Raw genomic sequence first — 11,936 nt, forward strand, 5'->3', positions numbered from 1 at the left:
CAGACAGGCCACTCGTGCTTTTTTCTTTTAAGTACCAAGTCCTCTATCGCTGCTCAGAGCAGGGCTAACTGGCATAGTACTTAAAGTATCAGTGACAGAAAGTGGCCCACCTAAACCAGGGTTTCTCAATGTTTCTAACACTGGTAAAAATAAGCCACTGGTTCCAATGGTGGAAATTTTTTAAAATGTCTCCAATGCAGACCAGGCCTATGGCTCCCAGTTGACTCTCGTTGAAAGTGATGGAAGGAATCCCATTTGAGTCAATGAGTGTTCTGTTGGGTACTGGTCAGGATCACAACAGATCCCATATTTAAACATGGTGACACTAGGAGTATTTCCTCCAGCAATCTGACTCTCAGGAAATGCCCAAACAACCCAGAATACATTTTCTCATTAGCTTTCAAGTAAGTCAAATACATTTCATATATAAAACATTTTTATTAAAACAAATGTACAACACTTTTTATATACACAACTATGTACAGGAAAATGCTCAGTTACAATTAGTGATTTGATGTGTTTCCAGATATTTAAGCATAAATCAAAATGACCTCCCTCCTTTTTGTACTTTGTACTGCTCTGCATAGGCTTATAGCTTTTGGTTCTCTAATGATCTTCTCTACACAATTCATTGGGTATATACTGTACATGGTAGTCTATGTACTCTATTGCAATGAAGAGCATTAAGTTGGCTTGAAAGAGCATGAAAGGCACTGTATAAATAAAGTGTTATGCCCATCAGTGCAAAAATGTATGGGTCCCAAAGTGTGGCTGCTCTTTCATAATTATTAAATGAAAAATTGGTAGACGTCCTGCATAATGACAACAGAACAGAATGTCCTATGAGCAGATCTTCTGAACAACCGTAATACGTAGAAGCAAAGCCTGTAGCTGATTTTCACATTTTCTTGGACTAAACATATTTACAAAAGTGAGGAATTTGATTTGTCGATCAAACGTGTGCTGGAGTGATCAAAGGAAAGAGGGTCAATTAGTGCAATTTTTGTTGAATCCAAAAATCTGTAATGATTGTCATCAAGCTCAAAAGTACTTCACCAGGTATGTAGCAACCAGAGCTAACATGAATAGGCACATTTGCCCTGTGCCCCCTAAGCACTGGCTTGGTAAAGGAGAGTAAATGAAACTGTAGATGATCTCCTCCAAAAGCAGCGCTTTTAAGTTATAATATGAAACACAGAGAGAGAAATGGGGATCCTAGCCCAGCTTCTACTGACCCACAGCACCTTTCACTTGTATCCCAACAAAAAGGTCAGAACCCCATTTGACATTAATGTAGGAACAGCTTCACATCAGAAGCAATTTTAAGTTTTATAGGACAATGGCTTAGTCAACCAACGTCAATGCACACAGTTCTGCTAAGGTTTTTTTAATAATGGAGTTTTGATGGCTCAATCTGTTCAGTCCCAGAAGCTAAACGGAAAGTAGAGGTTCTTTTTTTTCACTCAGTCAGTAACAAACAAATGCCTTCCACTCTGCTCACTTTCATGAGGAACAGGAGAAGTAAAGCAGTTCACAGTCTGAGGAAGCAAAAGAGGATTACAAGCTACATGGAATGGCTTGTATACCAGTGGATCGAACTGTGTCCAGCCAAGAGAATTCTAGACTGCTTTTCAGATCAGTACAAAATCTGAACTCTATTTCCCCTAAAAAAAAAAAAAAAAAGAAAGAAATGAGAAGAAATTTACTATGTGCAGCAGCAGCAGCAAAATATTGAATGTATATTAATAATACTATAGTGAAATTTAAACACTGTTCAAATGATCTCTGACTAAAATTGAATATATCAGCAAGATTTTTATCTTAAAAATGCTTTAAATTTGCTGAAATCCTTATTACAACTTTTTTTTTTTTAAACATTCTCACTGGCCATATGGTTAGGTAACTTTAACACTGGAAACTGACACATATTCAAAGTAATCTGTAAGGCTAAAATGGAAATTGAGTTAAGCACGTATTTCTGTGAATTCCCACTAATTGAGCCAAGCCTGCATATAAACGTAACTTTTAAACACAAATCTATGGTACATTTTCGAGTACAAATTGTCTTTTAAAAAATCCCCAGCAAACTCCTTCAATTTGAAATTAACATGCTGGTCAGAAATCTCAAATAAAACAGAGTAATGCATGAACTGCTCTATTCTTTTTGGTTTTCCACCCAACTTAAGTCATCTTGCCTAAAGAGCTCAATCTGCTTCTCCCTCTGCCTCTGGTTGCATTCTCAGTAACTCTGCTTCAGAAATTAAGGTATTTGTACCTGAGGTTGTGTCTATTTCAGAATCTTGCTCCTTGTAGCTGAAGTTGCTGCAAATGTTTTGTGTGCCGGGCTCATTGGTGAGATACCCTTTCCCACCGACACTGGTTGCATGCCAGTCTTGTTGTTCAAACAGCTGTAAGAGACAAAGGGGAAGGTTTGAAATGTGCAGGCCTTACAATGTTCAAGAAAACAAACCAAACCTGATTGGACAAACAGATCAGCATCAACAATATTTCCTACAAAGGGCTGATGATGCCAGCTGGCATTGCAGTTAAACTTAAGGGCAGATTTCATCATGATGTAGATAACTATGAATACACATCATAAAACGACCTCACAATTTGCTGGGATTGTTAATTTTCACGCAAGAGAGCTAACACTGGACTAGCATAAGTACTGCAAATCAGTACTGAGGACCCCTGTAGGGAAGCTCGCACAAAACCTACCCACACTATGGTTACTGCTAATAGCCCCTCACTTTCATAAATGCTAAACCTTGCTCATACATGTAAAATTCCTATTAATTTAAGTAGGGATCACAGAACACATGCCTAGAGAACACCCCAAGAAAGAAGGTGCTTATAAATAATAGTGATTAATGTGTTACATGCCTAGATGTATAGCTAAATTGATTTAAATGCACCACGTTAGCTGGGGGTATAGAAGAGATTCCTTCTAGAGTGTAAATGTCTTCTCAGTCTCTGATCCATCACTAGGCTTTTCAATGTTTGTCTCTCAAATGGTACATGTGCTCTCAAAGTGACAGAAGAATATAAAGTATTTCCACTTGTGTGTGTACTCCATATTCTGGCTGTACACAGGATTTTTATTTACAAGTACACCTAACTCTGTTTATATGTTTTGTTTTCTCCTCCTCCCTTGATACAAACAGCAACTTATTCAATATTATTCTGAAAAGAAGAAATAATCTTTTTACCTTGTAAAGTTGCTCTCTCATTTCTTCTGCATCATCATCTGTTACTGTTAGGTTTTATGAAGACATGGGGAAAAGACGAAAACATGTTTCCATTAACTCGGTGTCTTCACTGGCAAAAATCACAGAGCAGCTTCCCAGCTTTTCCATTCAGTTATCACCAGAGGCTACTTCACGTTTTCTATTGACATAATAGCACTAAAACATCTTATAAGCCAGGAGATTCAGGGTCACTTCTGCCACCTCTATGGGTAACAGGAAGCCCTACGAATTTCTGCAGGCTATAGACATCACCACTCTAGGAAACTCTGAGCCCCTTGTGTACCCCTCCTCCTGCAGTGATGTGACATGGTTTTGGGGATAGATCACATCAGAGGAGTGGACAGCTGATCCACAACTGGAGGCTTCCATCACTCTCAAACTTCCCCGTCCTCTTATAAACCCAGTTTCTGTTAGAGGTCATGGACTTCAGTGACAGTTGTAGGCTGGCTATGCATCTGCTCTACGCCCTCCCAGCAGGTTGGGGGAAGAAATCTTTCCCCCTGGAGCTCTCCAGTACAAAGCACTGTGAAACAATGAATCATGATCAGAGATCTCTTCCTTACCCCTGATGGTGACACCTTTATACCTGGAAGTGAGTAGTCTGAGACATGTTATATCCCAGCACAGTTCAGACAGCTAATGAAAATATTTTTCATCCAAACCTTCAGTCCCTGTGCCCTCAAAACTGCCAATGACTTCAGCAAGAGTTTTGCACGTATAAGAGATGCAACATAAGGCCCTTCAACTTTAACAAACTAAAGCTTTTTGTTTTTGTAATAAATTTCACTACAGATGAGTAGATCCCATTAACCCTGGAACGCATCCTAGATCTTGCCACTTGTACAAAGGGCCTATTGTTTTTTCTGGCACCCCATGCAGCTTCATGTCTTGCTTCTGCCCCTGAAACCATCAGTGGTAGGATTATTTCTATCTGGTTGACCTGAGGTTTCAACCAATAAAATACCAACCTTCAGAAGATGAAGCCAAAGGTGACACTTGAAGGTGGTAAAGGTCATTGGTGCTGTCAGCCATTGCAATTTCCATTGGATTTCTCCAATCTGTCAGTGCATTCATATCACACGGTGAGAGATCTGTGGAATGCACAGAAAGGAAGAGTTAGAATTTTTAGGAAATGCAAAGGCTTTCTGATTCGGAATAGCCTCCAGTCCCTCATGGCCCATGCTACAGCACATTGCATATATACCATTATATAGCTGCCAAGGAAAAGCCACCGTTACCTCTGATTATGAGGCTGAGATCTCCTATACTGGGGTTTGGTAAGTGCAGCACATTCTGCTAAGTTAGAAGAACTAAAATTGAATCTCACCTAGGGTGATGGAAGCGTTCTCAATCTCCACTTCTTGTTCTGCATAGCTGTGAACTGTATAACCACTGTGGTCATCTGGTAGACTGCTGCTGTTCAGTGCTTCTATTGCCTCATCCATCCTCGGGTCTTCGTATGTCTATAAAGACACGTGCATTGAATGAAAGATCTACTAGACCAAGATGTGATCTATTTGTTCCCGTCTGTCAAAACTTCAAAGCAAACCTCTGACTTCTTTAACTGCCAGAGTCAATACATACCTTTCTCTTACTCCTGTTTTTTGACTCTCTAGATGACTTTGACTTCCTTTCTGTGAAAGCAAAAACACGGTGACCATGAGAAAAAGCCTGCAGCCACTTCAGATGGCTCCAATCATACACGACCGCAATTGCTCTGTGTAGTAATGCTTTGCGCTGCAAGGGCATGATCGTGCTCTGGGAGTTTCACCATTGATTTCCGTGACAGCAGCGACTGCTGTATTCTTCCCACCCCTGAGAGGAGCGCACTTCTGTGCCTGATGAAGTGATCCCATTAGGGGTATTGTGAGAATGAATTAATTTTCAAAAAAGTGCCATGAGATCTTGGGATGAAAGGAGCTCTACATCCAAAGTAATATTTAGCAACAGTAATAAGACTGCCTATTCACAGCAATACTTTACTTCTATCAAGGAATTTATACTGTACCTATTCACAAGCAGAACAGGAAACGTAAACAGACTATAAACTGCAGTAATGGTCCCCTTAAGGCAAAGTATTTTGAGGATAGGCTGTAATACACATACCTTTTTTCTGAAGCTTTGTTAAGGGTGGTAGCATCCTGTAAACCCGGACTGCGCTGCAGCCTTTGTTGACACTTTTGTCCTTCACTTCCTCAATATCAGGCAGTGAATTCATGGCACAGCGGAAATTTGCCTTCCAAGTTTTGGGGTCTGGCGCTTTCTCGCCTATCTTGTATCTCCCTATAAATAAGGGATGGTGCGTAAATATTCAGAATTTTCAGACTACTCTGCAGTGATCGTTCCCAAAAGAATTAGTTTGTGTTCCATTCTTCAGTCATATAAGGCAGTCAATATAGTTACATGGGATGTAGATTAGCGTAGAATTAGGCTCTACCTGTTTATGTGATAGACAGAATTTAAAAACAAGCACGTACCAGTATGAATGGCCCAGCTCCGGAAAAGGCAGGCATCTTTATCTATATCCCAGCCATGTTTAGCTGCATGTTTCCATGGGATTTGGAACATCATCTTATCCTGTAGTTAAACAATGCAGTTTTGAATACAGGGAATATAACATACACCCACTCGTGACTAAATATGGACTTAATCCAAGATAATTCAGCCACGCCAAGGGAACTCTGCATTAAGTCTGCCACCAGATTCCTAAAGTAGGATTCACTTAGTACCATATTATGTGCTACATCCCATATAACGTTCCCCAAGGGTTCTGAGTTTCAAAGAGCTGTATAACAAGATATAATAGATATGAGGGACACTGTCAGCCTCATCTCAGAACTACCTTGGTCTGTTGGTTTGTCTCTGATCCTTATGTTTATCATAAAATTGTGTCTTTCTCTGTTTGCACAGAATCTTTTTAAAAATTAACAATAAGGACCTATGGACACCATAAGAAAAATATTTCCTACAGTGCAACACAATAATTTAGCTCAGATAGCTCCTTTCATATGCGCTTCAAGACACTTTACAGTTCAAAATATTCAACGAGCAAAAAGTCCTGAATCAATGAGGATACACCTAAACAATCTTATTGTGGGTGCGTGTCATATGGCTGTAATTCTCAATGAAGTGGTGGGCATACAGTATTGAAGTCAATGGTTCAGGTGCTCAGTATCTCTCAAGATTTGGTGAGATTAGTCAATCATTCAGTGGTTGAGACTGTAACACTGATTCCTTAACTGAGATAAATGACTTGACAGAGGCAGATCTCAGATGTTCTTGGCTCCCAATGTTATGGCCTGACTGCTCTCATTTTTTTTCCTTCCTAGTACTTCCCCTATAAAAGTCTGGTCTACTCCATTCATCATTGATCAATTACAGCTACTGTTTTCTGAAAACAAAAATGCTGTTTTATATAGTGTGTGTAAACTCTTTCCATTTTCTTTTAATCTATTTATGTGACCTTGATTTTTATATAACATCAGCTAAGAATACCAGGATGAGGATGATTAAAGATACAAAAGTAATGACAAAGAGACCCACCTTGTTGATCCACACCAATCCTGGTATTTGATTGGAATTAATCTGCAACTCCAGCCAAGGCCTCATGCGCATTCTTGTTACTGGCATGTTGTCTGTGAAAGGAAAATAATAAATACAGGTAAGCAAAAGAGTAAATATTCTGGTATGCTGGTCATTTTGTAACGACATCCCTCACTCCTTACTCTTAACACTCCTAGTAATGGGCAGTATGCATTCAACAAAACCAAAACTTGGCCCAGAATCAATAAACAATTTCTCTTCCGACATCTTGGCAGTTTCTGAATGGCAATTTTTGTTCTAATCTGGCTACATGATCCCTTAAGTAGATAAGTAAAATTATTGAATTTGGGAAACTGGATGGCTCCAGAGGTTGGTACTGGGATGCAGAGCACTTCCCATCTAGGGTCCCATTCAGAACTCAGCCCTGCAGCGAGAGAGAAGTATTACTCTAGGTGCTGTTTGGTGGCTTACCTGAAAAGAGTTTGGTCTCAAACCTTCACCCAGTGAGCAAATTGCCACATCTCACAAGCCTCTCACACCTCTGGTTCTCGGCCTCCCAGGCTCGGTGCAGAAGGCAAGGAGTCAGAGATTCATGGACTCTGAACTCTCTCTTTGCAACCACAGTGTTAGTCACTCCAAGCTGTGGCCAAGGCATGCTGGCAGGGCAATGTGAGTTGCTAAGTCCTGTGCTGCACTTGTCCTGTGCCATACCAAAGGATGGATGTCAGTCTCCAGGGCTATCACACCTGCACATCTCCTGAACAAAAAATTCTTAAGTCTTTGTACCTGGGAGAGGGGGCGTGTGCATGTGAAGCGTGAGTGTTAGGCTCCAGAGGAAGTATAGTCTAGCAAAAAAATTCTTTCTGAGGGAGTGTCTTTGTTACTTGTCTTTTCCTTGCCACTTATTTCAGTGCCAAGTTTCCCCTGTTCTTAATGTTTACCTTTTCAAAAAAAACAACAACATTGCAGTAGATTAGTCTATAAACATTACACTCTGCTACAAATTTCTCCTTACACTAAGACCTACTGGCATAAATATTATTTCTTGTCTTGTTTTTTATATGAAAATATCAGCATTTCCAAAACAATAGAATTCAGCATTTTACAAATCCTAGACCTTCCTCGACAGCTTCAGGGGGCTGGCAGTGGGGTTAAGCTTACATAACCCAACTCCCCTTTATAATGGGAGAGGAGATCAAATAAATACTTTCTCCAAGTTAACATGCAGCTTTTCCACTGGGCTCCTCTTTTCCTAGAACACATTCCTGCCTGTATGGCCTCCATGTGGACATTAGCAGTTAGCTTTGGTGCTAGGATAGGCTTAAAGAAGGGCTGCAAAATTGAACTCAAGGAATAATGCTTGGAGCCCTATTGTAAAACACAGTTAATTAGATAATTTCAAGCCAGGAGCGGTTCTTGACTTTGACTAAAAAAGCCTCAGTTGACATTACTTTCAGCTTTATGCAGCTCCTTCATACTTAATGACAAGTATATAAACTGAAACAGGAATGCAATGTTTGTGACTGAAAATAGCATTACTAAACCCTGGCAAGCAATCCTGAACAGCAAATTATATTTATGATGTAATGTGTCTGATAATAGCATCCTGAGGCCCCAATCGCAATCAGATCCTCCGTACACATATACAGAAAGGCATGGGGCCCTGTCACCGTATGCTTACTGTTCCTCATGGATGTATTGACACAATAGATTATGCTAACATGAAGAAATGTTATGCAATATTTTCATTCCTAAGCAGCCAATAACTAAGGTTTCTGACTTCCACTCTCACTACCTACCCCGTTGGGCAAATTATAATACAGAATGTTGTACTTTTCTCCATGACCCTTGTGTTACTCAGATTCAGATGGGTTTATTAAGCATGCTTGCATTCAGCATTTCCTTGCACTGGGAGGTGTAAAGTTAGAGCTTTGCCATTAATTTCACACAGTTTGTGAGTGTTCATTTTACTTATCATTGGTTTTGTGAGACTAAAACAATGCCATCAACTGTGCTAGCTCCAAAATTCTTGCGGTGATTTTTGTTTAAACTTGTATTTATATGCGTATTTAGACAATATATATTTCCAAAATACATTTCAAAATACGCGATCTTATATTTCTCTAGCTAATAATTATTCACCTGAATTTCACACACTTAAATGTTAATTTGCAACATGGCTCATTGAACAAACAATCCTCAAATTCACTAAATCATAAAATACAGCAGTCACCTCTTTTGTGGCCAGTTCTGCAAATGCCTGAAGATTTGACTCTTTATTTGTTGGTCCCACAGATCTTTCCCCATAAACCTTGACTATTTTTAGCTTTTCCCAACCTCATCTGCATTCAAATGCTTTAATTCTCTCTGCTGCCTATGAACGCTGCTCTCCGGTGTTGAAGCCAAAAGCATGATTTTATTTTCAGCCTTTACTTCCTGTGTATCAGAGAGCAGCAACAGCACCCTTTGTTGTCACACAGTTGCTCGTATTTGTCTCAATCTCTTCCCCCACCCTCACCTCAGAAAGCAGTCTGATGCACAAGCACAGAATTAGAGGTGCTTCTTACTTTGTCTTTGCATAACTGTACATACAAGTAAAAGCAACAACAAACCCCTTCCTCCCTAACAAGATAAATTCTGTCGCCAGAAAGTGACTGAACCTCTTACGTGCACAGCCGCTAAAGTTTCCGCAAATTCGCTAAACTCCTCGTTTACCAGTTCAGAAGTTGATTTGCAGGGCTAAAGCCATTTATTGCATCTTACTTGCCATGCAAACTTCCTGCGACTGATCTCTGCTCTCTGTCCCCTGGCTCACACGACTAAATACTCATTGCATCCCTTGTCTTGCCAAGCCTCCGTAGACAAGCTGCTTTCCTGCTATTTCCTTGTTGGCCTCTCTGATTACAGGACCGAATGCAAAGTCCTGCAAAGTCCCGCAACTCTAGTTCCCAAGTTGTCCTGCACCGAGTGCTCTTGGCAGGAGCGGAGAGCAGGAGACTCTTGGCAGGAGACTCGACGGCTGTTAGCTGCACCAGGCGTGGACCCACCTTGTTCTCCGGTCTCCAGTGCACAGCCTTGCAAAGGTGCCCGGTGAGCCGGTAGATCCGCCTCCCGTGAACGACCCGCGACTTCTGCAGGCTGCGAAGCGGAGTGGTCTCAGTATATCCTTACACTACCCGGGATTCCCCACCACCTTGGCCAGAACGTCTCCTGCCGACCAATCAGCATTCGCCCAAGAGCTTGACTGGGCTCCGCCCGCCGCTCATTGGCTGGCTGGCGAGCATCATTTCGGGGAAATCAGGCTGTTGTAGCGCTAGAGCTGAAGGGGAAGTACGGCTCCCCCTCCCCCGCCCGTCTCCCTGCTGCTCCCTGGGTGTGGGAGCGGAGGGATGGGGGTGAGACGTGAGAGGCTCCTTAGGAGCCCTCTGAAGCTGCCTCCCCACCCACCGTGCACCCATCAGTGTCACAGGAGCAGGTGGATTCCCATCCCACCCCCGTCCCTATCCCTGGGGAGGAGACAGGGTCTGGGTCCCACTGTCCCAGTTTCTCTAACTGGTCACATCCATCCCTGTACTTCTGAGGGGCTGGAATCCAAATAGGGATCTGGGTGCTGCGTCCCGCTTTCAGCTCTGGGCCCCTTTTGCGTGGTCTTTGGAGCACGGATCTTGTCTCTTGCGCACCTTTATGCAGTGCAAGGTGTGTTGGCATTACTGGTGAGACCCTGTGCTCTGGGTGCCTTCCATCTGAGGATCTCCAAGCACTACACGGACACTAGTGAACTAAGCCTCATAACCCCCACGTGTGGCAGGTGTTATGTCCATTTTACAGAGAGAGAACTCAAGGCATAAAAGGTTAAATGACTTGTGCGAGCTCCGAGAGGCACAGCTGGAAATCAAGAGAACTTGGTGCCTAGTCCCATGCTCAGCCCACTAGACCAGCTCCCTCTGCATAAAATCTTGCATGCTAATATTACCTTTCATTCTAAAGGCTCCTAAAGCGCTTAACAGACCGGCTAGGATGCTACACACAAGGATTGTTGAATCCACCCCTGAAATGTGGCAGTGGAGGTGTCAGGGGAGAGCAACAGCTTGTCTGAAAGCACATAACACTAACAATTTAGAACAGGAAATGAATGAAAGTACTGCATACAGCTGAAATTGCAAAAAACCCTGTTTAGCCAGGACTTAAGGGTTAACATTCCGAACTCTTGCAAAAAGGGTAGTGGGACTGTAACCAACTGGCAAGGATTGATGCTGTTTTAACGTCTCATTGAAGAGACTGCCCCTTAACACCATTCTAGGGCATCAGTTTAGTACAAACTAGAAAGAAAGACTCACCGATAACACAGTTCATGACTCCTAAGGTGGACCTTGTAACCATGCATATAGTTAGTCAATATTAGAGTTACATAAGAAAGTATGTAGCAGCACCTGAAATAAAAAGCAGCTATGATGACCAGTGGAAACCAATCAAGAAGAAGATATCAGGAAAAATAAATGTGTGGGGAATGTTCCTGATTTCCTTTTTTCTTTTTAAAGTTTTGTACCATGTAGTGATAGCTAAAAGCCTGTTTGCTCAGTTTCTTGAGTCAAGGTAACGTGAAGTTACTGGTGTGTCTTTAAAATGGCATAAGCAGATACAATCAATCCATCTTAGTAAGGGTCTGATCCTGCATTAACTCAAAACTCAAAACCTAGCAGTGCTGAATGTTCAGGGAATGCACATTTGGGTCTAAAAGAAGCAGGTAGGGGCCTCTGTGAATGCAGGCACCAAACAAGTCTCTGTGTACACTATAAAAATAATTAAGTCAGGGGAGCTGCTTATAATATAGACCCCACCTGGTGTCACTGGCAAAAAGTGGTAGTGTAGACAAAACCTGACCGTGCCCTGTGACTATGTTAAAAACCTGGACAATCTTAATTGGGTCCTTTAATTAGGTTATAGTTGAAACATAGATGGGGTCTTACTTTGTTGTCTCTGTTCATAAAACTCTTAGTTGAAATCTGGTCTCAGTCTTTCACTCCCATAGGGTTATAGAACATTGCTTAGTTCTCCCATGAGTCCCAAGACACTCTTTACTTCCACAGCACCCATCTGCCAGGTGATACATACAGTTGCTTGTAGCAAAAATTTTAAAATTCA

At 41.6% G+C, this 11,936-nt stretch overlaps 1 protein-coding gene across 6 annotated transcripts; it reads right to left on the reverse strand.

Moving 5' to 3' along the window:
* Positions 1–418: 418 nt before the first annotated feature.
* Positions 419–9,980, reverse strand: IRF1 (interferon regulatory factor 1). Of its 6 annotated transcripts, XM_077823844.1 has the most exons (12): positions 9,842–9,856; positions 7,581–7,735; positions 7,266–7,494; positions 6,795–6,886; positions 5,729–5,828; positions 5,358–5,534; positions 4,836–4,885; positions 4,579–4,714; positions 4,220–4,342; positions 3,213–3,256; positions 2,276–2,408; positions 419–1,664 (listed from the first exon to the last, which is right to left on the reverse strand). In XM_077823844.1, exons 4-12 carry the CDS (start codon positions 6,879–6,881, stop codon positions 1,558–1,560), a joined length of 957 nt encoding a protein of 318 aa, XP_077679970.1. In that variant the 5' UTR covers positions 6,882–6,886; positions 7,266–7,494; positions 7,581–7,735; positions 9,842–9,856; the 3' UTR covers positions 419–1,557. The 6 variants fall into 6 exon arrangements, with proteins under 6 accessions (XP_077679970.1, XP_077679969.1, XP_077679968.1 ...); XM_077823843.1 differs by having other exon boundaries at positions 7,266–7,735; XM_077823842.1 differs by lacking the exons at positions 7,266–7,494; positions 7,581–7,735 and having other exon boundaries at positions 9,842–9,980.
* Positions 9,981–11,936: the final 1,956 nt, after the last annotated feature.

The sequence above is a fragment of the Eretmochelys imbricata genome, chromosome 8 (assembly GCF_965152235.1).
Source record: "Eretmochelys imbricata isolate rEreImb1 chromosome 8, rEreImb1.hap1, whole genome shotgun sequence".
NCBI classification, from domain to species: domain Eukaryota; kingdom Metazoa; phylum Chordata; order Testudines; family Cheloniidae; genus Eretmochelys; species Eretmochelys imbricata.